Below are 25,918 nucleotides of genomic sequence, written 5' to 3'. Positions count from 1 at the left end.
AACTTGATGTTGCAATAGTGTAGCTAGCTAGTTAGCGTGTTCTGTGCCAAGCGCTTAAGAGTACAGCATGTCTTAGGAGCAAAAACTGTTCCCCAGCTTTAAAGCACATGCGCACACACACACACACACACACACACAAAACCCCAGGCACACCAATGGTGTTCTGTCTCTGGGGAATGCACAATATTTCCAGTCTTAGGGGTGCATCTCATATGGTATCATCCAAAAAACTGCTAGTGTAAACTTGCCCATAGGGGTTAAGACTTGTTTCTTGGTCTGGCTTGAACATCAGTCAAAATGAGATTTTGTTCATTCAAGTTTAGTGGTAAACCATGTTTTACACTTCTTCTGAGTTGTTATCTTCTACAGATTCTTCTAAAATGGATATGGGATACTGCTGTACGTATCTCCTCCCTCACAGCCGCAAAAGCAGTCAGATGGTTCTGAGAAAAAACATTAAACATTGGCTCAGAACAAAATCTGAGCCCACCAAAAACATTCTACTTGCTGGATTTTGGCTCGGGTCTCTCCGGATGACTCTGCAGCTTCTGAAATACAATCCCTCAGTAGCATTATGGCTGTGCTGATAGCTGGTCAACTCCCTTCAGCTATCCAGGAACTGTGCCAGGTTACAGCTTTCTAAAAAGGGCCTTTGTTAAGCAACCATTTAAAAAGTGTTTTAATATTTATACAAAATGAAAGGATGCCTGGGAAAGAAGGAGTGGAGAAAGTTAATGGAGAGGGAACAGAAGGAGCTGAAGTTTATTATCTAGCCCCGTCTTGCATTTCTGTTTGTCAGAAAGGAGAACCAGTGCAGCCAAGCAAGAAGAAAAACCAAGCATTTTGCAGATAAGAAAGTGAGAGGACAGCTCCAAAGCCATTTCCCACACTGTTCTTTGGCACTTGAGTTGTAAACTATGACAATAGGGTCCCTTTTGCGAAGGGCACAGGAAGCAAGTGCCTTTGCTTTGGAGGTTTCCTCTACTAACATTGCTGATGCAAACTTGTTCAGTGCTGATAGCAGTGCTAATGTCCTGGTCTTTCCTTTTCTCTCACCCGCAATATGACCTGTGATCAAGGATTGTGTGTGACACAGCTGGGAGAAGAACATACAGCACCGTGCCGTGATTTGGCTTAGTGTTGTGTCCAAACCTGGGCTCATGGTTTATCTTGCTCTAGACAAACTGTGAGCTGTAGCCAAGGTTTGTTCTATGGTTTGCCATGCTCAGCTCACAGCATGGCAGCAGCAGGACCAGAGAAAAAGCAAAGCGGCCAGTCTTCTCTCTGGGAACCTGCACGTTTGGTTATTCAGGCATCCCCAACCTCCAGATGCTTTGGCCTACAACTCCCATGATCCCTAGCTAACAGGACCAGTGGTCAGGGATGGTGGGAATTGTAGTCCAAAACATCTGGAGGGCCGAAGGTTGGGGATACCTGCTCTAAGTCATGGTTTGGCTTAGTGTTATGTCCCATCTGGGCCTCTGACAAGTGCAAAGCTAGTACGATTCCCTGCCATTTTCATTTCCCCCTTCTACCTTGCAGTAGCCCTAGGAGGCATGCACCTCTGAACAAGGGCACCTTTAATAATCACCACGCTAATGATTTTTAATCATAATGGATGAATAGATCATATTTCCAAAATATGTAGCCATTTCCACTTTCTTCCCAAAAAGTGAACGGAGGTGTCATTACCCAGAAGGCACTGTGCCAGATCCCAGTACAGTGTGTTCTGGGATATTATCCAGGAATTCATGCGTAGGTGGAATGTGAACCACCATGCTATTACAATCTGATTAAAAGAGCATCAGAAAACCACCACAAATAAATGGATGACAGGAAAGGGAAGAGCCAAATGCAGTAAGATGGAGGATAACTCATATCTCAGTCTTATGGATTTAAAATGGAAGATGGAAGCCTCTAAATGAGGGTCAAGCAAAGACAAAACAACCTGACATGAGAGAGATAATTGGGGAAGTCAAAATTCCTATAAAAATGAAATAATACTTTACTTGGCTTAGAAAATAGACAACTCAGAGGGCACAAGCTAAAGTTTATACAATCATGAATGATGTGAAGAGAATGGCGAGAAAGAAATTGTCCACCTTCTCCCATAAGAACAGAACACAAAGTTGCTCAAGGAAATATTTGGTCTAGGATGAAGAAAAAGTACTTATTCATAGAGTGGTTCATTAACTAATGGTGTGAATTACCACGAGTATGGTGATGAGTTCAAGCTTAGCTTACTTTTGATAGATGTTACCCATGATTGCAAACATTCCCATGTTTTGAGGCTGCATCCCTAGTTTAAGTGAATACCAGCTGTTTGGAAACGAACTAAAGGGTATGATTGTTGCCATTTTTTTGTCTAGTGAGTTTGTCAGAGACACCTGGCTGCCCACATTCTGAGGCAGAATGATGGACTGGCTAGGTAGACCTTTGATTTGAACCAGCAAGGTACTTATTATGCCCTTGTGTTCTTTGTGAAAAGCTTTGAGCCTTTGTAGAGGATGAAGGTATCTTTGGAAGAACTGACAAGCTCAAAGAGTGGAAGCTAGACAGTTGTCTTGTGGAAAACAAGGAGGTTCTGAAATAAAGGACATTTTTGTAACAGTAATTTACGCTCTAGAAAGTGTGGGACACCTCAATGTGTTTGCGAGCTTTTTGCTATGGTTTTGGCAGGCGCTACAATGGATGGCCTCTCTGAGCTATATAAGGTTTGGCTGCAGGCAAATCCAAATGACTAGGAACATATGGTGGACAAGAGGGACATTGCAAGGGCAATGAGGGATAGCTTTAAAATTAGGTTCAGGTCAGAGACCCTTGACAAGTTATTGGATAATTGGCTATGCAGTCATGATGCCAACAAGCATTTAAGGGTGATAATAGATAACCAACTGAGTCAACAGTTTCATGCAGTGGAGTGAAATGGAGGCCAGTGTAATTTTAGACTGAATTAACAGAAGCTTTCATATCCAGGAATCTATCAAGCAGTAAATAGCCCTGTGCTACTCAGCATTTATCAATGCTCAAGTTAGTACTAGGATTTAATTTCTGCCAGGGTTCATTCCTAGGATCTGTTTCTAATGACAGGGTTCATCCCTGAGATACACAAAGTTAGGTTGGCCAAAAGTTCCTCTGTGTAACTGCAGAAAACATATTCCACACTTCTGAGTAACTGTAGTGTCCCCAGAAATGAGTTATCAATAGGAATGAAATATAGATCATAGTGAGAGCAAGGTCCTTAAAGAACATTGGTTAGATAAACCAAGGATGCAATCCCAAAAGCACCCAGGAAAGAACAATTTGGTGTATATAATGTCACTTGGCAAAGGCCTGGGTAGGTGAGAAAAAAGATAAGGTAATCCACACACATAATCAACTGTTTCCCAACCAGAATACCTAGGACTAAAGAGGTGACATTGCTTAAGAAGTTAGTACAGGGTTCTGAAGGTAAATAAAATCCTGAGTAAGGCCAGTCCCCGTGTGGTGGAGGATTCATAAGGTCAATGGTCTGGTGGCCTCCACTTCTCTGAATTCCCTGGGCTGCCATAAGGTATGGAACTGTGTCATAGACAGCCACCATGGTCTTTCATCACACAGGCTGCATGGTCTAAGATATATATTGCAGGAAGTCATGACAGTGACATTGAATCTCCCAAATATAGATGGAGGATAGTGGTTTCTGGTGGACAAATGGCATAGACATCATGCTATGTCTTGCTTACAAGTTTTCAGCTAGAAAAAGAATGCTGGATTAGGTGGATTCTTCTTGATGTACCTCTGCCTTTATTTCCAGGAACTACAACTTCTATGTGCAGTGTCCACTACTGTCCTCTTCTGGTCCCATGGAGGAGCCCATGTAGCAAGAAGAGCTCTTAGCTGAGCAACTTGCTCAAACCAGAGCTGGAATTGAAAATTTGAGCCTCTGCCTCCAGTCACCTCTCGTAGGCTCCTCCTGCTAGAGTCCCTTGAAGGCCCACCCCCTGGCCTGAGGACTGGGACTTCTCCTGCACTCTATAGCTTCCTACCTAGCACACACTCTCTTTGCCATTAGACTGGCAAGCTAGTATGAGAGGCACTCAGTTCCATGGGCCCTGGGGAAGATTCCATTTGTGGCTACATCTCATGTTGTATGAGATGGGCTTCAGTGGTTCCCTGAACCAGCATTGGAGACAGAGTCAGGAACCTGATGTAGCTCCTAGGCCGGTGATGCTATAGTCTCTATTTTTGTGTCCTGGTCACTCTGGAATCATGACACCCAGGGTCAGCCTGTGGCATCTCCCGTTAACAGGATCTCTCATTTCAGGGCTGAGAAGGACCTGTGCCTGGGACCTTGGAGAACTGTTTCCAGTCTGAGGGGACAATATTAGGCTAGAACAACCAACCGTAACAGTATAAACTAGTTTCCAGGATTAACTGGGAAACATAACATGGGAGTAATTTAAGCCAAGACACTTGTTTTGATTAACATAGAAACTGAGGTCTGCCATGGACCCATAATCCAGACCTCTAGAATTTGAAGGGTAAAGTCTGATATTTTCATACATATTGTATTTCTCCTTCCAAGTTTAGTCAACTCCAGCCAGTTGCTGTCCTGCTGCCCCAACTGTTGGACTGTTTGCCAAACAAAGCAATACTGTCCTTGCTAAGTGAGCTCAATGTATTCTTGTCCTGCAGGCGGAAACTCCACCAATGGCCAATGCAGCACTCTGCAGCAGCACTACAGCTCCAGATCCCAGACAAATGGCACAGCCCCCAAAAGCTCTGTAAGTTCAAAAACCCAGCTCTTTCTGCTACCTATTGATTGCTAATGAACTGCGATTGTGGGTGATGATGACTGTCGTGATGATTACCACCAGCGTTAAAGGAATCTAATTCCCACTTTTGCCCTCCCTGCTTTTGTAAAACTGGTCCCCATGGTACTATGCAATCTTGCAGCGATTGTTTCAGTAAAATATCCCAGTGACGGTGTCAGAGCCAGCTCTGCCAGCTTTTAAGATTCTGTGCAGAGCAGCATGGCTGTTAACTGAGAGCAGAATGTGGCCTGCCAGTTCACTGAGGATGGTGCCCATCAAGGGCAAATAAATGGGTGGTATGGAAAGTTCCCCACTTGACCTTGCAGCTGGGGTGTGGCATTTGCAGGACAAACCAAATACTCTGCATTATTTCATTTGATAGAAGAGTCTATCTCCTTTTGAAAATAAACATTGCACTCCCTTCTTTCCTCCCATTATAGCTGTACCAACCACCAGCTGGAAAGAAAGGTTACAGCACCATGAAAACTACTAGCTGGTCCTCTCGCTCAGCAGTGGACCTCAGACCCAACAAGAGAATGGCCTCCATCAGCAATGGCGTTGGGCCAAAGGGCCTGGCTTATAGTCCAAATTACACGCTGTCTCAGTCTGCCAGTACTGCCCCCCGCCCCAGGTCTTTTCACGAGCGGAACTACCGGGGGCATCAGAACTATGACACCATGTCCCTGCGCTCCCTGCGCCTGGCGGATGGGCCAGGCAGTCCTGGGGGTGTGGATGACCACTACAGCATTGTGTCTGAGCAGCTGGATCCACTGGCCCAGGCAGCGCTCTACAAAAACCGGGCAGGTGGCGGCTTCAGCAGATCCTACACCTTTGAAAGGCAGATGAGCGCCGGCTCCAACGCAGGCATGAAGGGGCCCATCGACTGGATGGATGGTGTGGAGGCACCGCAGAACAGGCCTGTCATCCGTGCGCCGGCCATGCGCACCTTGCAGCGCTTCCAGAGCAACAACCGCTCCCGCCTTAGCACTGGCACCTATGGCACAGTCCAGGCTTCTCAGGCCGGGAACTCCTATGCAGGAATGATGGAACGCAGTTCCCGTGCGCCCTCTGTGCGCAGCTTGGCTGACTCCAACCACCATTTGCAAGACCTGCGTGCCATTGACATGTACGACGGTCAAAACACACTGATGTCTCAGCAGTCCTTCTCTGGAGGGTGAGTGTCCTGCGGTTTACTTGCAGGGTGTGGGGCACTCTGTTCCCAGCGGAGGTGGTTTAAAAAAAGAGGAAAAATCAGGGACACAGAGCATAGTGTTCTTCCTCCCTTGGTGATATTTTTTTTAATTGAAGTACTTGATCATCACTTGTTTAATGCTGCTCAGTGAGTCATATGAATGTTGTCCCTCTCTGGAAGTATGCCTTTACTCTAGCAGCAAAGTACAACTGATGGTGCTTCAAAGAAGATGATAGGACTTCTACTCTTCTTTCCCCCATAATTCCGAAACTTCATGTTAGGGTGCTTTGAATGTAACATCCTGAAGCCAAAGCCAAGGCCAGGGGTCAGCAACCTTTTTCAGTCGTGGGCCAGTCCACCGTCCCTCAGACCATGTGGTGGGCCAGACTATATTTTGAAAAAAAAAATTGAACAAATTCCTATGCCCCACAAATAACCCAGAGATGCATTTTAAATAAAAGCACACATTCTACTCATGTAAAAACACCAGGCAGGCCCCACAAATAACCCAAAGATGCGTTTTAAATAAAAGCACACATTCTACTCATGTAAAAACACCAGGCAGGTCCCACAAATAACCCAAAGATGCATTTTAAATAAAAGCACACATTCTACTCATGTAAAAACATGCTGATTTCCGGACTGTCCACGGGCCAGATTGAGAAGGCGATTGAGACGCATCCGTCCTTAGGTTGCCTACCCCTTGCCAAGGCGATGTGACAGCCTCTGTCAATCCACTTGTTTATGGCTAGTAGGGTGTTGACTTACAGTGAGGGGGGGGGAAGTATTTGATCCCCTGCTAAGTTTGCCTGTTTGCCCTCTGACCAGTCCATAATTTTAATGGTAGGTTTTTTGTAGCTGTGAGAGACAGAATAACAACAGGGGGAAAAAACCCAGAAACCCATTCTGTAATTCCCTTGGTGGGTGTGGGGTGGAACTATACTTAGCTTTCTGTTTTCAGCATATCCATTGTGGAAGCACAGAACCTGGAATCCATTCTGTGTCTTTCATTCTGAGACTCTCCAGTCTCATAATTTTGAAGAACAAAGCATGCTTCTAGCCATTGCAGTTAGGAAGAAAGGCACAGAACTGCGAGAACCAAATAGTAAGGGTTCAGAAAACAGAGTAAGCCTGACCAAAGGTTGCAGTTGTTACTCAGTGTGCTTTTCTGCTGTGCTGGACCCTCCTGTCCTTCATGCCTGTTTGCAGTCTTCTCCTTTGCCATCTAATTCTCAATTCCAAACCCCTCTATCCCTCCCTCTTTTTTACAAAATACTTTTGGTTTTGCAAAAAAGAAAAGAAAAGAAAAACCCTTTGTATACCTCCAATCTGCAAACATGATAAAATAAAGATATTAAGATTTGCTTAATATACATTTGGAGATATATATAGATATAGATATAGATATAGATATAGATATAGATATAGATATAGATATATATATATATATATATATATATGCTTTCGTAGATTTTCACGGGTACAGGAATGCAGGTTTTGGTGTCTTCGGGTGTCTTCCCGTGTAAGAGTCGGGGTGTCTGTGCGACGTTTCGACGAGGTCTCACTCGTCATCTTCAGGCTGGTGCTTTCGGCTTCTTGTTACTGGAACAGAGCAGAATCTGGTGTTTGAGTTCCTATAAATACTGTTGAGGGGTGTGGTGTATAGCCTCCAACGTTCTGGGCAGAGAGGAAGTTCCTAGATTAGTGTGCCTTTTCTTCTTTTGTTCCTTAATTACTTGAGGGATATCTTGAGTGATTTCATGAGTGATATTCTGAATACCACTGGGTGGGTCATTAAGTGTAGATTAGTTGCTAAAGCTTTCGTGTCTTGACCTCTTGAGCTTGTGAAGAGTTTTTCTGAGAAGATGGCTGTGCTGCATTTAGTTGTGCTCTGGCTTGGCTTCGTGTATAGGGGCGAGCTGTAATTTTGTGCCTTGTGCCAGCCAGATCTGTGTAGGGATTGCAGGGGGGTGCAGCATCCGGAGGTGCCACTATAGTTTGGCTACTGGATGGAGTCTGTAGTATGTCTGTGGAGACCCAAACCCAGACCCTCTCCACAGACATACTACAGACTCCATCCAGTAGCCAAACTATAGTGGCACCTCCGGATGCTGCACCCCCCTGCAATCCCTACACAGATCTGGCTGGCACAAGGCACAAAATTACAGCTCGCCCCTATACACGAAGCCAAGCCAGAGCACAACTAAATGCAGCACAGCCATCTTCTCAGAAAAACTCTTCACAAGCTCAAGAGGTCAAGACACGAAAGCTTTAGCAACTAATCTACACTTAATGACCCACCCAGTGGTATTCAGAATATCACTCATGAAATCACTCAAGATATCCCTCAAGTAATTAAGGAACAAAAGAAGAAAAGGCACACTAATCTAGGAACTTCCTCTCTGCCCAGAACGTTGGAGGCTATACACCACACCCCTCAACAGTATTTATAGGAACTCAAACACCAGATTCTGCTCTGTTCCAGTAACAAGAAGCCGAAAGCACCAGCCTGAAGATGACGAGTGAGACCTCGTCGAAACGTCGCACAGACACCCCGACTCTTACACGGGAAGACACCCGAAGACACCAAAACCTGCATATATATATATATATATATATATATATATATATATATATATATATAGCACAGTATTCAGGGGACATTTATTAGAGCTCTATGTGAATGAGGTGAAGATGGGAAAATGCACACTATCCCCTCTAACTAGGCCTTGGTTTTCAGGTTTGATGACATTGATCTCCCTTCTGCGGTGAAATACCTGATGGCCAGTGACCCCAACCTACAGGTGCTTGGAGCTGCCTACATCCAGCACAAATGCTATAGCGACAATGATGCCAAGAAACAGGTGAGGCAGCAGAGGCATATCCCAAGGTGATACTGGGAACGTGCCATGCCAAGGGCCTGAGCTTGTTTCCCAGGGGGACCAATGTGGACTGCAGGTTTAGTCACTGATACATCTCATTGAAAAGCCTGCAACAGCACTCATTCTGATGCATTGGGCTCCTGCCTGTGGGGATGAGTAAGTTATCTGGAATGAGAACAGAGCAGGCAGCCTTAGGTGGCATGGCATACTGAAAAGTTCCACGCAGAGACCTGCTTTCTTGTTTGTCTCTGACAAGTGTACTACTCTTTCTGCCCCTGTCTCTCTGCCTCAACAGGCTCGCAGCCTCCAAGCCGTGCCCAAACTAGTGAAGCTCTTCAACAACTCCAACCATGAGGTGCAGCGCCATGCCACTGGAGCCATGCGCAACCTCATCTATGACAATGCTGAAAACAAGCTGGCCCTGGTGGAAGAAAACGGGATCTATGAGCTGATGCGCACTTTATGCGAGCAAGATGATGAGTTGCGCAAGAATGTCACAGGTGAGAGAAGTTTGCATCGGGCAAGTTATGATGAGGCAAGCTCTCCAGTGCTTAGAGCTGCGCATTATATTTGCCACAGAGCTGCTGCCCCAAACAGTCTCCCCATGAGTAGCCCCTGCCCTACCGTCACTCCTAGGAGTGCTTGCTGCAGCTTGGATTCTGCCTGCCTGTACTCCATGGGTTTGGCTACCACTGTTAGGAGAGCAGAAACATGATGGCCCTGATCCTTGTGGTAGTGGTCAGATATTCCAGCAGGAGGGAGACAACATGTCTTGGGGAAACTATTTTTGGTGGCATCCCCAAGCAAGTGGACTATAGAACCGGGCTCTTAACTCCTGTGTCCAAAAAGGTCGGCATTACTAACACATGCAACTGACTATGAACCAGGGCCAAAAACTGCAAGAACATGGAAATACTGTGAACTGCCCTGAGACAATACAATACAATACAATACAATACAAAATTTCCAGCTCTCCTGGAGGTGCCAGGAATTGAACCTGGGACCTTCTGCATGCAAAGTAAGGGCTTGCCTACATTTGAGCAGTATTTTGCTGTTAATAAATCCACACCCCACCCCGCCTTCAAATAAGACTAGATTAGCCCACACCTGCATGTATTTGAATTTGTATATGAAGAACAACTTTGGTCTTTTTCCATGCACCTTAATTGCATTTGGCCCATGAATCACCTTGCCTGCACCTGCATCATCTTTTGCACTGCACACGATACATTCGCATCCAGAGCTTTTTTCTCTATGCTGCTCCCCTCCCTTTTGTCCCAGGTCCCCTTCAGAACTAGCCACTCTCCTCCCCCCACCCCCACCCCCTGCAACTCAGCTCAAATTTTCCAGGTGTCTCATTTCTCAATTCACAAAAAGCTTGAAGGCACACTAATCTGTGAACAGAAGAAATCAGCAGGACACTAGCAACTCCCAGTTTATTGAAATACTCTCTGAGCTCATATTGGCACCCGTGCCCATTCACAAAGAGAACTGGGATAAGCACCAGCAAATCCTCATAGAGGAAAACATAAAACCTGGCAGAATCCAGAGCGCTTCGTGGGCTGGGGGAGGGAGTTCCAAATCCTCAGATTAAGCACTCTAGTTGCTCTGTATGTCATGGTGTGCAAAGGAAGGTGATAAATATAGGTGGTAGGGAGGGCCAGGGTGTGGGTTGGGACCTAACTCCAGCCTGTCTGCAACTGTCTTTTGCGCTGGGAGAGAGCAAGGGCACTGAATATAGAGGTCCAGCCAACAGGAGAGATTACATTTGCTTCTCTTACAAAAGGGCCTTCCTAATCCTGCCCAACAGGCTCTGATTGTCTAATCTAATACCAGGCTAATGGGAAAGTTAGGTCTAGGAGCTATGATGCAATGAGCTTTAACGCTTATTACAAGCATGGTGGAGTCTGTGAAAGTGGCTTTAGCTGAATACAATCAGAGGATGGAAAGAGTAATCCCCAGATATCACAGCCCAGGGCATACCTCGTTCTGTGCATGAGATTAGCCTTTTGCTGCTGGTATATATGGATTGGGGGTGGGGAGGAGACAAGACAACTGCATTCTTGCCTGCCTGTAGCTGTGTGTGTGTGTGTGTGCGCACACATGCTGATCTCCCACTTTTTGCAACCCACATGACAAAATTTATAATATGTTTTGTGGGCATGTTTCCTTACCTTTCCTGTATACAGGGTATCCTACTGAGACATGTCATAGGCAAATCAGTAATCTGAAAACATTTAAAGCAAACATAGCACTGATGCATTTATTGATTTGTTGTTCCACTTGTCCCAGTCGGACAGGGTGAATTGCTGTGCTGTGCAAGGCTCACTTTCTAAATCAGACAAACTTGTCCACTTTGCTAGCTTTTATGTAATAGTTCCCTTCCCTATAATCCAAATCCTTCATCATCACCAGTGCACAATCTCAGTCTGGATAAATCCCATCCAAATCTGCACCATGCCTTTAGTTTTCTCCTGAAGCAGGTTAAAACACTCCTTTTATCATGCCTGCCACTCACTCTTTTATGGGAATTTCCTCCCTCATCTTCTTTATCTTCTCTCACCCAGTTACTTACCTAGCCCTTTCATACTAAAATCTGTATACAGATTTCTTCCTCCAGAACTGCAACATCTTTTCCCCTGGTTTATGCCTTAGTGCTCCCCATCCAATCCCAACATGAGGTGTACACAGTTAGCTTTGTTTCATGTGTGAATGAATATTGGCTCTTGGAAGCACTCTTGTGGGCTGAACTCTCATTCCTACTCTGCTTCCACAGCAATGCAAACTCTGTGAGAACCAAGCTCTCTCTTATCCTGATTTATCTCGTTTCTCCATTAAATAGAGCTTCCCCAGTAAAATTTTGATTTCTCCCCATTGCCTATTGTGTTACTCTGTTTCTCAAAATGACTATGCATTTTTTTTCTCTGGGGCATATTTTAATATGTGTGTGTGTGTGTTCTGCTTCCTTGAAAATTGTATCCAGAATATCTGTTGATCCTACTAACATAGTGGAACCAGGGGTCCATGCACACCAGCACTGACACTTTTCTTGCCCTGCCCCTTATCTCAGCAGCACCTTAATGTGCTGGGAGCCTGGTGGCTGCTCTGATTCAGCCCTTTACAGTCCTCCTGCCAGTGTTGGCATAGAGTAACCCTACTCACCTGTGAATTCAAGGGGGGAGCTCATGGTTGCATTTGCCATTCAGCTTACCCAATCGGAGCAGTGGCTGATGAGCCCATGTCAGAGCTAGGGGAAGAGGGAGCCCAGTGGTTGCAGCCCAAGGAACTAAGTGATGGTGGGTATTGGGGGGCTGGTTTGTGCTGGGGGGCACTGAGGGCAGATGGCCCAGCACTCCCCTCCAAAAGATGGCGCTGGCCCTGGCTGAGGATCTGGTCTGTTTGTTGATGTAGAGCGTCCCAGTAGAGGTAAAGAAAAAAGAGCAAGCTGGTCTGGACAAAGCTGAGCAAGTGAAACATTATCCTGTCAGTACTGCAGGAAAGATCTCAGGTTTGAGGAACTGCAACAGGGAAGAGGTTAGATGAGTTCCTGGAAGAACACGATTGACACATGGCAGAGCCTGCAGGGCTGTCTTGCTCCAACAAGTTCGTGTGACTCAACCATTCTTGTCTTTGTAGTAAAGCATCCCAGTAATGTTGACAGTCTTACAGGGCTTGGATCCATACAAGTTTCTACATGGCGTCTGTCTGCATCTTTCTCTTGCTGTCATTTCTTGGAGGAGTTGCTGGGGCTGCTGTTTGGTCTCATCCTGTCACTCAGGCTGATTTGCGTGGTTAGCAGATAACAGAGATAACAGTTCAACATTCTAATATTTTCATCTATGGTGGCCCCACTGAAATTAGCAGTTATCTTACACACACACACACATGTTAATATTTGTACTGGGATGGAACCTTCAAATGATCCATTTGCCACAAGGAATCAACACTTCAAGCACCCGTTCCAAAATAATTAGGTATACCCTTGGAAACCATATGAATAGAAGGAAGTGCTGCCACCACAAGGAGATCAGAATATGTCCCCCTTTTTGAACGGTGCATTTTTGTTCATTTTGAAATTTCTGTAGTTGTGGATTTGAGCTTTGAAAATGTGCTGGAGCAAATAGATCTACTCTTTTAAAAAAAACAACAACCCACCCATCATTTTATATATTTAAACAACCACAGCATCATGTGGTACATCATTTTCACAATACTAATGTAGATAGAAAATTTTCTTAGTTTCATTTGATAAATAGGAAAGTAACGTCTTCTTACTTATTCCAGGATATCAGTCCAAAGAGTTTTGTGTTTGTATATTGGAATCCTGAGGCCACCTTGCCCATTGAACAAAAGCATACAACTGAGTGGCAAATATAGCTATTCTTTTGAAATTGCTTCTTGCAAAATTTGCAGAGCAGATACTTGGATTTTCAGTGCTTTGTTATTTTATCCCTTTGGAACTGGTTAATTGCTTTGCAGGGTTTATAAGAAGGTTTTGAACATGGTTGATTGATATTTGCTTTTTTACATTGATTTTCCAATTCACTTCAACTGTACTTTAAATAGCATAGTGTGGGAGGCTGCTTCCTAGCTACTCTTAATGTTTAAAGGGATAGCTGTTTGGAGATGTCATGACCAACTTCAAGGAAACACCCTATACAGTGGTACCTCGGGTTAAGTACTTAATTCGTTCCGGAGGTCCGTTCTTAACCTGAAATTGTTGTTAACCTGAGGTACCACTTTAGCTCATGGGGCCTCCTGCTGCTGCCGCGCCGCCGAAGCATGATTTCTGTTCGCATCCTAAAGCAAAGTACTATTTCTGGGTTAGTGGAGTATGTAACCTGAAGCGTATGTAACCTGAAGTGTATGTAACCTGAGGTACCACTGTACATAGAACCCCAAATCAAATGAAGTATGATGAGTTCCAGTAAAACCATTCAGCAGATAGCAAGCCATGTGCTATTCATAGGAAAGGAACATCTAGCAAGCTGCCTTATATCAAGTCAGAACACTGGTCTGTATAGCTCAGTGTTGTCTTCACTGACTGGCAGCAGCTCCCAAGGGTTTCATATGGGGGAGATTTCCAGCCCTACCTGGAGATGCTGGGGACTGAACCCTGGGACCTTTCTGCATGCAAAGCAGATGCTCTGTCACTGAGCTACAGTTCTTCCCTTTATGAAGAACTGAAGAAAATAAGGGCCTGGGGCTTGAGGTACCTTGTTTCACAGCCCTGTTCAGAGAATAGGTGTGCTGGGTGACCTTGAGAAAGTTGCCCTGTGCCAGGGGAAGCCACTGTGGCAGATTGCCATGTTTCCACTTGACAAGTACAGTGGTACCTCGGGTTACATATGCTTCAGGTTACATACGCTTCAGGTTACATACTCCACTACCCCAGAAATAGTGCTTCAGGTTAAGAACTTTGCTTCAGGATGAGAACAGAAATTGTGCTCCGGTGGCACAGCGGCAGCAGGAGGCCCCATTAGCTAAAGTGGTGCTTCAGATTAAGAACAATTTCAGGTTAAGAACAGACCTCCGGAACCAATTAAGTACTTAAGCCAAGGTACCACTGTATTTGTGGGAATGCTTTGAAACACCTTTTAGGTCTGGGTTGTCCTAGGAAATAGCAGGCCAAGTCAAGGGATGTCAGGGCCTTCATAGGACTGATCTCTGCAACCTGCTGTTTTGCTGGCACACGTCAGGAAATGTTCCTGTAAACTGGGCCTCAGTTGCTTATCTGTGAATCTAAAGTATGAGTGGCCTAACATGCAGGTTTATCCTGACGACAAGTGTGTAAAGACTGTGAAGCATTTTGCACAGTGATGATGATTTAATAGGACATGGGAGCCACCTAGGCATGAAAAAAACCACACTACTTCCTGCTTAGTTCCTCAGGAAGCTGTGAGTTTCCCCATCTTGTGGAGCAGTGGTTTCTGTAGTGAAGTTTCCTTACACATGCTTGTCTCATTGCTCTGCAGGAATCCTCTGGAATCTGTCTTCCAGCGATAACCTCAAGGACCGCCTGGCCCGTGACACCCTGGAGAAGCTCACAGACCTGGTCTTGATTCCCCTGTCTGGGACAGGCAATGCTGCTCTTATCCAGCAAAATGCCTCAGAGGCAGAAATCTTCTACAATGCAACTGGCTTCCTCAGGTATTTCTCCTTACTAAAGGAAAGACATATTCCATGGCTGTTGGATCCTTATAAGACCAACTTGGGAAAGCTATGCATGATGTGGCAATATTTCAATATCCTTGGTGAAGCAATATTAAAGAAACAGACGCAGCACTGCTTTTACACTGTAAAAGCTTCCATGGCAGGTCAAAGTGGTCCATAGCTGGCACCAATGTTGCCATTCGCACTCTGCCCTTCTCTTAGTACATTGCTGCTGACTAAGATGGCATGAACAATCAATTGGTGCACCATCCAGGACAGAAGCAAGGGGTTGGGAGGGGACTGTTAAACAATGCACTTCAGTTAAGCAATGTTTAACTGTTAAACAATGCACACAATGAAACGGCACTTTTGATTTTTAAAGCCAAGAACGTCACACTTATTAGCGGTGTCTATGAATAGCTTATGGGGCTCTGTCGTGGATTGTAAAATGGGCCAGTTTGACTGACAGTGCAGCCCTGCCCATTTCTCTTTGCATGGATCTCATTTGGCTGCCCCTGACAGTGAGACTCAAAGTGCAGTCCTAACTATGTTTACTCAGAGACAATTTCTATTGAATTCAACAGGCCTTGCTCTCAGGTAAGTAGGGTTAGGTCTGTAGTCTACTTTTGGGGTTCCATTGTCAAGATCATGTTCTTTCTCTGCCTTATATATATGCAGCTGCCAGGTCAAGCAGAATAATTTACCCGAGAGATGCTGCTTCCCTCTGATATGTACCTGGCAGAATCTCCTCCTTTCTGTATTTAGTATATTAATTAGTTTGACCTTTTAAGATGTGATGGCAGGTCTCAGGTGACAGGAATATTATTCCTTGTGATGACATGCTTTTGTGTTTCCCTTCTAGGAATCTTAGCTCTGCCAGCCAGCAAACTCGTCAGAAAATGCGTGAATGCCATGGGCTGGTAGACTCCATGGTCAATTACATTAATAGCTCACTAGAAGTAGGGAAGTCAGAGGACAAGGTGAGTCCTCCCCTTGTTAGCTGGTTGCCTTGTAATGTGCTGCGGCTGTGGCTGAACCATTATCTACACAAGGCCAAGAGATCTTTATTCCAAGGCCAAGTTCTCTGTGGTTATTCTTGTACATGTAAACAATTGTGATGTGGAATGATTTCTCCCTAAATCATTGAGGGCCATCTTCTTAAGCCGAGGTTGTAGTTTCATTCTTCTGTACCAAGCTGGGCGATGCTTTTGTTCCTTACATCCACCAGATCTGTTCTTGTCAGGTGATGGCAGAGAAGCAGCAGACTTCTAGATCCCGGCTCATGTTCTAGTCAAGAGTAATTCTGTTTTGGAAATTACTCTGTTTTTAAAGAGAGCATGCAGAAGGCATCTGTTTCTTAAGCCATCTTAATCATAATACAGGAAGGGCAAAACATACATCAATTATCTAAGGATGCTGCTGGCTTTCAGAGTATTATTCTCTGGTATGACTGCCTCATGCATGTTTTCTCTGAGAGAGCCAAGAGTAGGTTGATAGTCTGCCTCAAGTAGGAGACCTCCCCCTAAGTCGGTGGGGAGAACCTTTGCCCCCTCCCCCCATATATTACTGTATAACAGCTGTCATCATCACTGGCCCGCTGGCCTTGCTTGCTAGGGCTGGTGGGAGTTGTAGTTCAGCAACTTCTGGAGGACCCAAGGTTCTCCACCCTTGCCATAAGTCAAAACTTCCTTTGTTACTTTTCCTGACATGAGCTTTTCAGACAGGCTTTGGGAAGCTGTCCAAAGACACGGCAAGCCACTTCACACATTACACGTAGACAAAGCAAGGTCTGCCAACAAGTGTACACTCAGATTGGTGCTACAGCCAATCACAAGGCGTGTGTGTGTGTCTGTGTTAAATGTGTTTTTTACACTTTTCAGTTTAGACATACATATGGAATTTTTGGTGTACACCCAAAAATGGAAAGTGTAAAGCAACCCTTATTCATGTAGTGTAGTGAACAGAGCATCAGACTAGGGCTCGAATGTCCTTGGTTCAGATCTGCCCTTAGCAATGAAACTCGCAGGATGATCTTCAGCCAAGCACTGATACTTGGCTAACCTACATCACAGAAGACCATGTATGCTATAATGAGCACCTTGGAGGAAGGGCAACATAAAATACAAGAAAGAATAAAAGTCGTATTAGCTTGTAAGTGGTCAGATAAGAGTATATTGAATTATTCCATTAAAATTCAGGGTATCTGCAGCAAACAAGTCAGCTAAAATGTGATTTGTGAGTTTAAAAAGACTTGAATTTGACTGTTTCTAGACAACTAAGTAAAATAATCTAAGTTTTCTGTAGACTGTGAAATAATGCATTTTTCTGTGCCTGGGCTGCACTGGTTCAATACAATCAAATATGCTTGGTTGCTCCTTGGGTCAGAGCTGCCTGGGAATCTCCATTCCTAGCCTTTCTCATTCTTGGCAGAAGTGGAGTGCAGATGTCTCCAAGCACAGATGTAGCCCATATCCCTTATCCTGACTCCAAAGCCAGGGAGGAGTCTTCTTATAAGTTGCTTCCAGTAAAAAACTGGAAAGGCAAAATATAAATTATGTGTGTGTGTATGCATAATATTTTACATTTGGGGCTTCTCCAAATATTTGCCTGAGGCAGCTGACGAGAAGAATCAAACACAAACAAAAATACATAAAATACTGAAATCTACACAGAACAGCATCTTATAATACAATCCACAGCAACCACTTAAAAACATAATTCCTTAAGGGCTTGCCAAAAGAAAGAAAAAGAAATACTTTGCATTGGAAAATTTCCTGTAAATGGTTCGTTTAAAAGCACCCCCCGCTTTTGTTGTCCCTACAGAGTGTAGAGAATGCTGTCTGTGTACTGCGCAACCTCTCCTACCGTCTCTATGATGAGATGCCTCCTTCTGCACTCCAGAGACTGGAAGGCCAAAGGAGGGGCGAGGGGCCAAACATGACTAGCGAGCTGGTTGGATGCTTCAGCCCACAGGGCAGGAGAGCTCGAGAGGTGAGAGGGCAAATGGTGTTATTATGGGGGATAGAAAGAAGGGCCTGGCAGCAAATGTTGCATAAGGTAAGGAATTGCTGCATTGTCTTTTTAATATTCGGTTGGGAGCTGCTCAGAGTGGCTGAGGAAACCCAGTCAGATGGGCAGGGTATAAATAATAAATTGTTATTGTTCTTATGTTAAGAGATGGTGAAGTGAGCCTATGAAGGGGTCTGTGCATCTGAAGTCTGCATAGCTTAATTTGTGCCGGGGCTCTGCCCAAACATGTGTTTTTATTGTTGGCGCTCATCCCCCATCCTCAGAATATGAAGTAAGTTTGTTAAAGTATCCCTGAAAATGTGAAGACATTTTGCTTGGTTCTGAGTAACTACAATGAAACCCCCAATTTCTGAGATGAGTGGGAAGAACTTTCAGATCAGTGGTTGTTGCCTTGATCCTCATCATGCCTGTTGCTTGATCTAAGCACTAGAATAGAAGTTGCTTTTCAGGGTGTGAGGGTAACATCCCCAAGGAGATCCAGAGCGTTATCAGTGGAGGTGTAAGCTCCTCCCAGTATTTTCACATTGAATGCTGGGAATTAATGATACAGTGAAGTGAACACATGAGAAGCAATTAAGAAGCGAGTAAGATCCCAAAAGAAATTGAAGTGGATTTAAGGCATGAGAAGCTTTGTCCATAGAAATCGATGACAGCCATGATGGAAACAGTGCATGAGCTGAGGTCTGGGCGAGGTATGAAGTGGGTGATATGGTAGAAAACGGTTCTCTAGACCCCCATAGAATGGTCATTGAACATTCTCTCTCTTTCCCTCCCAAGCTCCACATGAACTCAGACATTGTGACTTTCACAGAGGTCTCTAAGGATCCCAAAGGGATGGAGTGGCTGTGGAACCCTCAAATTATAGGAGTGTACAACAGGCTGCTACAGAGATGTGAGCTAAACAAGCACACCACGGAGGCAGCCTCTGGGGCTCTTCAGAACATCACAGCAGGAGACCGGAGGGTAAGGTTAACAGCTTGAAACATCCCACCAAGAGTCTTGTTGGGTACACTGGGATAAAATGGTGTGAAATTAAGCAGGGTGAATGCGGCTCACAATGTGTTCTCAGTCTATCACTTAGAGGGTTGTTTTTTTAAGATTGCAAACATGAAGAGAAGGTGCCTGTGAAGGAACTTCCCTTGCAGGCTGTGCCTGCCTTACCTTCCTTAGAACAGGCACTGCAGTGAGAATTCACCCTCCATGTCACAGATGATGAGAAGAAAGGCATTCATAGGTGGCTTGTGCAAAATTTGAAAAGAGATGACAAGGCCTCCCTTTCCTGCTTGAATCCAAACATGGCTAGGACAGAAAAGACTAAGAACCAATAGATCACACAGCACTGGGAGTAGATGAAGGGGAAGGCCAGACGGACTTCTCTGTTTGCAGTGTCCCAATACTTGTTGTAGGTATATAGGTCAATAGTTCTTAACCTGTTTTGGCCCACAGACCCTTTTGAGGATTTAATGAAAGCTATAGACTTCCTTCCCAGAAAAATGCACATAAACACGCACACATGCACACAAACGTTTGTTGCAATGGAGGGTTTCCCCCCTCCCTTTGTTCACAGACTTCCTGAAGCCCATCCATGGACCTTTGGTTAAGAATCCCTAATGTAGGCCAGTGAAAATATTTAAATAGTTTTGGAAGTGTACTTTGAAGGAGAAGGAATAGCCAAATATCAGCGCCAGTTCTGTCATTTGTCATAACCAGCTCTCCCCAATTCACAGGTGGGAAGAAAGCTTCCTGTCCTCTTTCCCCCTTACCCCTGAAGAATAGCCTGATGCTTTCTGTGCTGTAGCACTAAATTACTGTGCAAACCTGCCATGGAGTCATCTTAAACACAAGGGTTTTTGATAAACAATGTTACAGCAATAAGCAGAGGGGATGTGGGAATCTCTCTCCCCACATCTGCAACTTGAGCTCAGATGCTTTATTGACTTGGCTGACAACTCATCCTCTTGCTGGCTCCTGTTTCACTGTAGTGGGCTGGTGTCCTCAGCAGAGTGGCTTTGGAACAAGAGAGGATCCTCAACCCAGTGCTGGACAGAGTCCGCACAGCTGACCATCACCAACTTCGTTCACTGACGGGACTTATTCGGAATCTCTCCCGGAATGCGCGCAATAAGGATGAGATGTGTGAGTGTCATTCCAATTGGAAAATATAGCAAAGGTCACCATTCCAGGACCTGGAAGAAAGCTGGGAGGCGCTGTCCTCCATGCAGAATGACCTTGCCTACTCCATCCACACAGTGTTTCTGGGGCGTGTCCCATTCCTTGGGGCTTCACCTGTAGTCACCTGCATCACTGATCAGTTTTGTTTTTGATTTGCAGCAACCAAGGTGGTGAGTCATTTGATCGAGAAGCTTCCAGGCAGCTCTGGAGAGAAGTGGCCTCCAACAGACGTGGTTGTCAACATTATTGCTGTGCTGAACAACTTGGTTGTGGAAAGCCCTGTTGCTGCACGTGACATTGTCTACTTCGATGGCCTGCGGAAGCTATTCTACATCAAGAAGAAAAGGGACAGGTGGGGAAGACCTGGGGATTCCTCCTCCAATTCCATATGCTGAAACCACCAGTTGAATTCCAAGAACTCCATATTCAGTCACATTTTAGGCCATCTGGCTGCTTTATACCAATTGCAAGGGTGTGGAATTAGTCCACCTGCTGCTAAACAGTATGTCCTCCTGTCTAAATTTCTATTAAGGGGAGTGTTTGTGGATTTGCAAAGCTGTGAGTCTGTTCCTACAGACCATGCCCATTTGTTAAGACAGACCCATTTTCTTCCAGAAGTGTAAAGGTAAATGTAAAGAGACCCCTGACCATTAGGTCCAGTTGTGACCGACTCAGAAATGTAGCCCAAGCCTATTGGATGTATCACTGAATTTAGTAGAGCTTAGTCATAAGCACGTGGGAGGAATTCATCTGAGTTCTCCCCCCTCTCTTCCTCTATGCCCTTAAATTTGTTCTGGAAGATGGGGGGAGCCCCCCAGAACAGGTTCAGGGGGGCACAAGGGGGGGGGGAGAGTAGCTAAATCCCACTGCACAAGCAGACCTTGTTCCTTGTGTCCATACCCCACTTAGCGTTATGTGGAATTCCTTACTATGTGTCTAAGGTTTGCTACCTTAATTCTCAGTGGTTCACTAATAGACATGATGTAACCTAGTATAAAATCCACCAATAGTTTATGAAGGAAGAGAGTCTGTGTCTTAAAGTGCACTTGCAGTGTGTTGTGTCTGTCTTTATTCTCCAGCTCAGACAGTGAGAAGTCGTCGAGAGCTGCTTCCAGCCTCCTGACCAACATGTGGCAGTACAGCAAGCTTCATCGGGACTATAAGACGGTATGTTCCTTCCTCCCAATTGCTCTCTCTCCACTCCTCAGTGAGCTTACAGGAGAAGAACTGACTTCCTGCCCAGTCTAGAGGGGGAAGTATGGTTGCTCCTTCAAGTCCTGCAGTGTGAAAGCTTGCACTCCTGGACATAACACATCACAAGAGAAATGACTTCATAGGGTGCCTGTGCTGCAATATGCATGAGTAGATTTCTGATTCTAGAAGAGGGAGAAGAGGTATCTTCTAGATATGATCAGCTACAAAGGCCAGCACACCTGTATTATTAGTAGTTTTCTGGAAGAATGAATTTCAGTAAGTATAGTTTGTCATGGAGGCATAAGAAAACATATACCTGCTCTACGCCCCTATTTTGAACCACTATTAACAGTATGGGAGCCCACCCTATACCCTTTTGCATCTAACTTTAACAAGGGATGCTTAGTGGGTACCTGCTGTGCTTTGGGTTTAGCCCTATAGTACTGAATAGGAAAGTGACAGAGATGTGCTGTTTGTTCAGCTGCCATTTTGGCCTTAGCTGAGGATATTGCCCCAAATAGATCAATAACCTATAGTTTTAGTCCAGGAATCATGGCACTTATCTAAGGTGTCGGGAATGTGTGTCCTCCAAGGGCTTGGTAAGTGCCACTTGTTTTTAGGGCTCCCCCTTATTTTAAATGTTTGAACATTTTAGCACACTAATAGAACATAACACATCACCCTTACTTCCCATGGTGGGGGGCTTCCATTTCAGCCATCAGGTACAAACTTCTCTTATGAGGAAGGGGCACCCCCTGCTGCAGGTCATTCTCTTCTGCAGTGTCACAGATATGAATTCTAGATTTGCAGTTCTTTTGAGAATCTGTGCCATCTTGGGTCTTATATCAATAGGGCAGTGGGTGGGTGGAATGATGTGCCCTTGTGATATTTTTCTTCTTCTGTGTTTTACAGAAGGGCTATCGAAAAGAAGACTTTGTTGGCCTGTAAAGAAAAGGGAATGCAGAAATGGACTGTCCAGCCCTAACTCATCATGAAATTTGTACGTGAATCACCATCATGGACTGTGGCGCCGCTGCATGAAGCTTGCCCTCTGCAGCTTCCCTCCTTTTTATAGATCTCAGGCCAATTTGGCTGGTGTGCCTTATTTTTTAATTATTCATTAGTGTTTCTTTTTCAAGCCTGCTGGAAACTCATCATCTTCTGCTGGCCATCTTATCTCCATAAAAACAAATCTTAACTGTAAAGACGTGAGTCAGCATCCAGGCAAATTCTCAGGACTCTCCTTCTCCTTCACATCTTGTACTGGATGCCCTTGGATCCCCCGTCATTATTTGAAATTCACGAACACTCATGTCATAGCAGGACCTCCAGTCTTGGGAAGGATGCTGAGGGGCCTTCCTTCTCCCTCCTAAAAGTCTTACTGTTTGTAGGTCACTCCCCACCATCTTCTCTGAACCCCTAAAATGATGGGCTTCCTTTTCACTTTTAAAGTGGCATGGATCAATTTTAATGAAAACTATAAGCTCTACACATATGACACCAGAAAACCACTTGTTTCTGGTGGTATTGAACCTGTTAATGGAATTTTGAGGGATAAATGCAATGTTTAAAGTTAGCACTGCCCAAAAAGTAGGGCAAGAATGCTTTGGCATATAGTTTTATGGTGGAATTGGGTGGCGGATCCTTTCATTTTAATTAGTTTGTATGGTCAATAGCAGGAATCCTGAAGACAGGATTTTCTGAAGCTACACACACTGTATATGTGTACCGTTTCTGTTTGGGTGATAGCGCTGGTAAAGTAAGAGGTGGGTGGGATTATGCAAAAAGGGTGCTGGCTGGCTTAGAACCTGCTGGGGGAAAAGAGGTCCTTGGGCTGGTCTCTGGCCAGCTTTGCTGTGGTTTGTGCAAAATGTTACTTTGGCTCTATGCTGGCAGGAATGCCTTGGTGGCTATAAAGTGCCAGGTACTGGCCCACTGAACTGTATTTGATTATAGGGTAAAACCAACAGCCTTGATTTAAAGTGCCAGGACCCTGTCAAATGAGCCAACAATGGCTGGGATAGAATATGTTAAGGCACAAGATGACCAGATTAAAGTTTTAGTAAAATTAAGCTGTCTTTTGTGTGCCAGTATTCTATATGAAGCAGGTTAGGTAAAGGTAAAGGTACCCCTGCCCGAACGGGCCAGTCTTGACAGACTCTGGGGTTTGTGCGCCCATCTCACTCAAGAGGCCGGGGGCCAGCGCTGTCCGGAGACACTTCCGGGTCACGTGGCCAGCGTGACAAAGCTGCATCTGGCGAGCCAGCGCAGCACACGGAACGCCGTTTACCTTCCCGCTGGTAAGCGGAACCTATTTATCTACTTGCACCCGGGGGTGCTTTCGAACTGCTAGGTTGGCAGGCGCTGGGACCGAGCAGCGGGAGCGCACCCCGCCGCGGGGATTCGAACTGCCGATCTTTCGATCGGCAAGCCCTAGGCGCTGAGGCTTTTACCCACAGCGCCACCCGCGTCCCCTGAAGCAGGTTACATAACAACTAATTCACAGTAGCTTTCACTCAGGGGTATATCCTTCCTGCAGTCAAATGGCAGATTACTGGAATGTCCTATCAGAATGTTGGCTAAAGGGGAAGTTACTACAGAGGCTGTGATGGCAGACAAACATTGGTTATGCTGTCATCTGGTACCTGTTTAGGCCAATGGGGAAGCTGGAGGCTGTAGGATCTAGTACTAGTCCCACTACATGCTATGTCCACCAATCTGACAGGCTTTTTTCACTGCCTAACTGAAAGCCATTGATTGAGAAGGTTTCCCTTATTGGAGTAGTTGTGCTGTTAACTGCACTACCTTTCACATAAACCAGCAGCAGCTCTTGATAGTTGTCATTATCAAAGTGAGTCATGCAAATACTATGGGTGGTATTCAACTAATTTTTACTCAAGAGTAGACCTATTAAAATACTTGGCCTAATTTAGCCATGTTCATTTACTTTAAGAGACAAGCTGCTGTTGGAATGGCAGCTGATTTCAGTATTTGGGAGGAAAGTAACTACCCCAGCATCATCTCTCTGACGTTCTTGCTGTAATTGTTAAAATTTGTACCCGGCATAGATATGAGACCAGACTCTGCTCAGCCACAACGGGATGCCAAGATGGACTCGAGGGGCAATAAGAGGGAATAAGTTTCTCCTGTACATACTGTATAAATGCTTTTGTTTTTACTCAGTATAGTGGATAGGCTATTATCTTGTAAAATTGCTGCTTTTAACAACTCATTAACTTTGACAGCATTATGTATGCTTCCTTGGAAATCACAACTGTGCAACTGAAAAGCTGAAGTCACCTTAAGAAAGTGAATTAAGCAGCTGGCATTTTGTTTTAGTAAAATAGCTACCTTTGCACGGTGCATAGTGATGCACCACTCATCAGTTCCTCCAACATCTGACACTCTTCCTATTTTCAGAGGTGATCATCTGTATATAAACATTGAGGAAACAGCTCCCCTAATTTCCAAGTAAGGATGGATGTTATTGTAGAACTATCCCTTTGGAACACGTACACTCAAGCATAGAAGTAGAGCTGTTATCTCTTAACAACTGTATGGGAGAGGGGAGGAGCCAAAAGTATCAACAAATGCACATAGCTCAGCAAGTTAAGCAGGTAATTAAAACTTGCTAATTTGCCAGTCTGCTGCTTCTACTAATGTTGTTCGCCAAAGACCTGCCTCTGCTCTCCACAAAGAGGCACAATCATCCCTATTTTGTCAAATGAGAAGCCTGGATGCAGGATTGAAAACCTTAGCCATGAACACAAAGAGAAAAGTGGGAAGACAAGTCATTTTGTGAAGATGGCCACAGCCTTTGGCCCATTTGCTGGTAAAATACACCTGGTTAAAGTTTAAATTGTAATAAACATGGCAAGTAATAACTATACCCTCGGATTATCTCTTAGGAACTAAATGAGCTCTTAGGCTCTTCTCTAACTTCTGAAACAGAAATATATAATATTGAAATATTTTTGTTTGTTTTATGAGAACCTGGAGCACTGAAAGATAGGCATGTTAAATGCTACATCAAAGAACATGTGGGTGAAAGGACTAGGTCTTCAGTGCTTCTGCTAGAGAAAAATATACCACAACTGGCAAGACAGCTTACTGACCCATCAGGTGATCAGCCTCAGTGGTGCAGTATAGAAGGAATTCCATCCAGTACAGCGTTTCTCACCCCTGTATGACAGACATGTTGCACCTGCAAAAATTCTGTTTCCTGTACAACTATTAAGAACCTGGTCTTCCTCTGAATCTGACAATCTTTTGCACACTTTTGAGCATGCTCAGTGCATGCTCTCTAATTCTGAGCAGACTCACTGATGTTGCTAAATAAATAAAGACTTTGACCATTTATTGCTGTTACTTTTTCTTGTTATGCTATATTCTACATGTGTCAGTGGCATGTATACTTTGAGTTTACCACTCGGGCTTACCATTCTGTCTCCGGAGAACTCTGGGAACTGTGATTCCATGAACTGGAGAAAGGCTCTAGA

At 44.8% G+C, this 25,918-nt stretch overlaps 1 protein-coding gene across 2 annotated transcripts in view; it reads left to right on the top strand.

Moving 5' to 3' along the window:
* Positions 1–25,776, top strand: part of PKP3 (plakophilin 3) — a 67,864-nt gene extending 42,088 nt beyond the window's left edge. For both annotated transcript variants that reach the window (XM_082191384.1, XM_082191383.1), the window contains 13 exons: positions 4,678–4,766; positions 5,237–5,970; positions 8,729–8,852; positions 9,166–9,370; positions 14,846–15,020; positions 15,886–16,003; positions 17,847–18,014; positions 18,831–19,016; positions 20,036–20,189; positions 20,385–20,577; positions 21,305–21,392; positions 22,332–23,527; positions 23,903–25,776. In XM_082191384.1, the coding sequence (XP_082047510.1) occupies positions 4,678–4,766; positions 5,237–5,970; positions 8,729–8,852; positions 9,166–9,370; positions 14,846–15,020; positions 15,886–16,003; positions 17,847–18,014; positions 18,831–19,016; positions 20,036–20,189; positions 20,385–20,577; positions 21,305–21,392; positions 22,332–22,367 (2,270 nt within the window). In that variant the 3' untranslated portion in view covers positions 22,368–23,527; positions 23,903–25,776. The remainder of the gene's footprint in view (positions 1–4,677; positions 4,767–5,236; positions 5,971–8,728; positions 8,853–9,165; positions 9,371–14,845; positions 15,021–15,885; positions 16,004–17,846; positions 18,015–18,830; positions 19,017–20,035; positions 20,190–20,384; positions 20,578–21,304; positions 21,393–22,331; positions 23,528–23,902) is intronic.
* The last annotated feature ends 142 nt before the right edge of the window (positions 25,777–25,918 follow it).

The sequence above is a fragment of the Podarcis vaucheri genome (genome assembly GCF_965113315.1).
Source record: "Podarcis vaucheri genome assembly, chromosome: 1".
NCBI lineage: Eukaryota > Metazoa > Chordata > Lepidosauria > Squamata > Lacertidae > Podarcis > Podarcis vaucheri.
The sequence above is the reverse complement of the archived record's forward strand: the minus strand, read 5'-3'. Positions and strand labels throughout refer to the sequence as shown.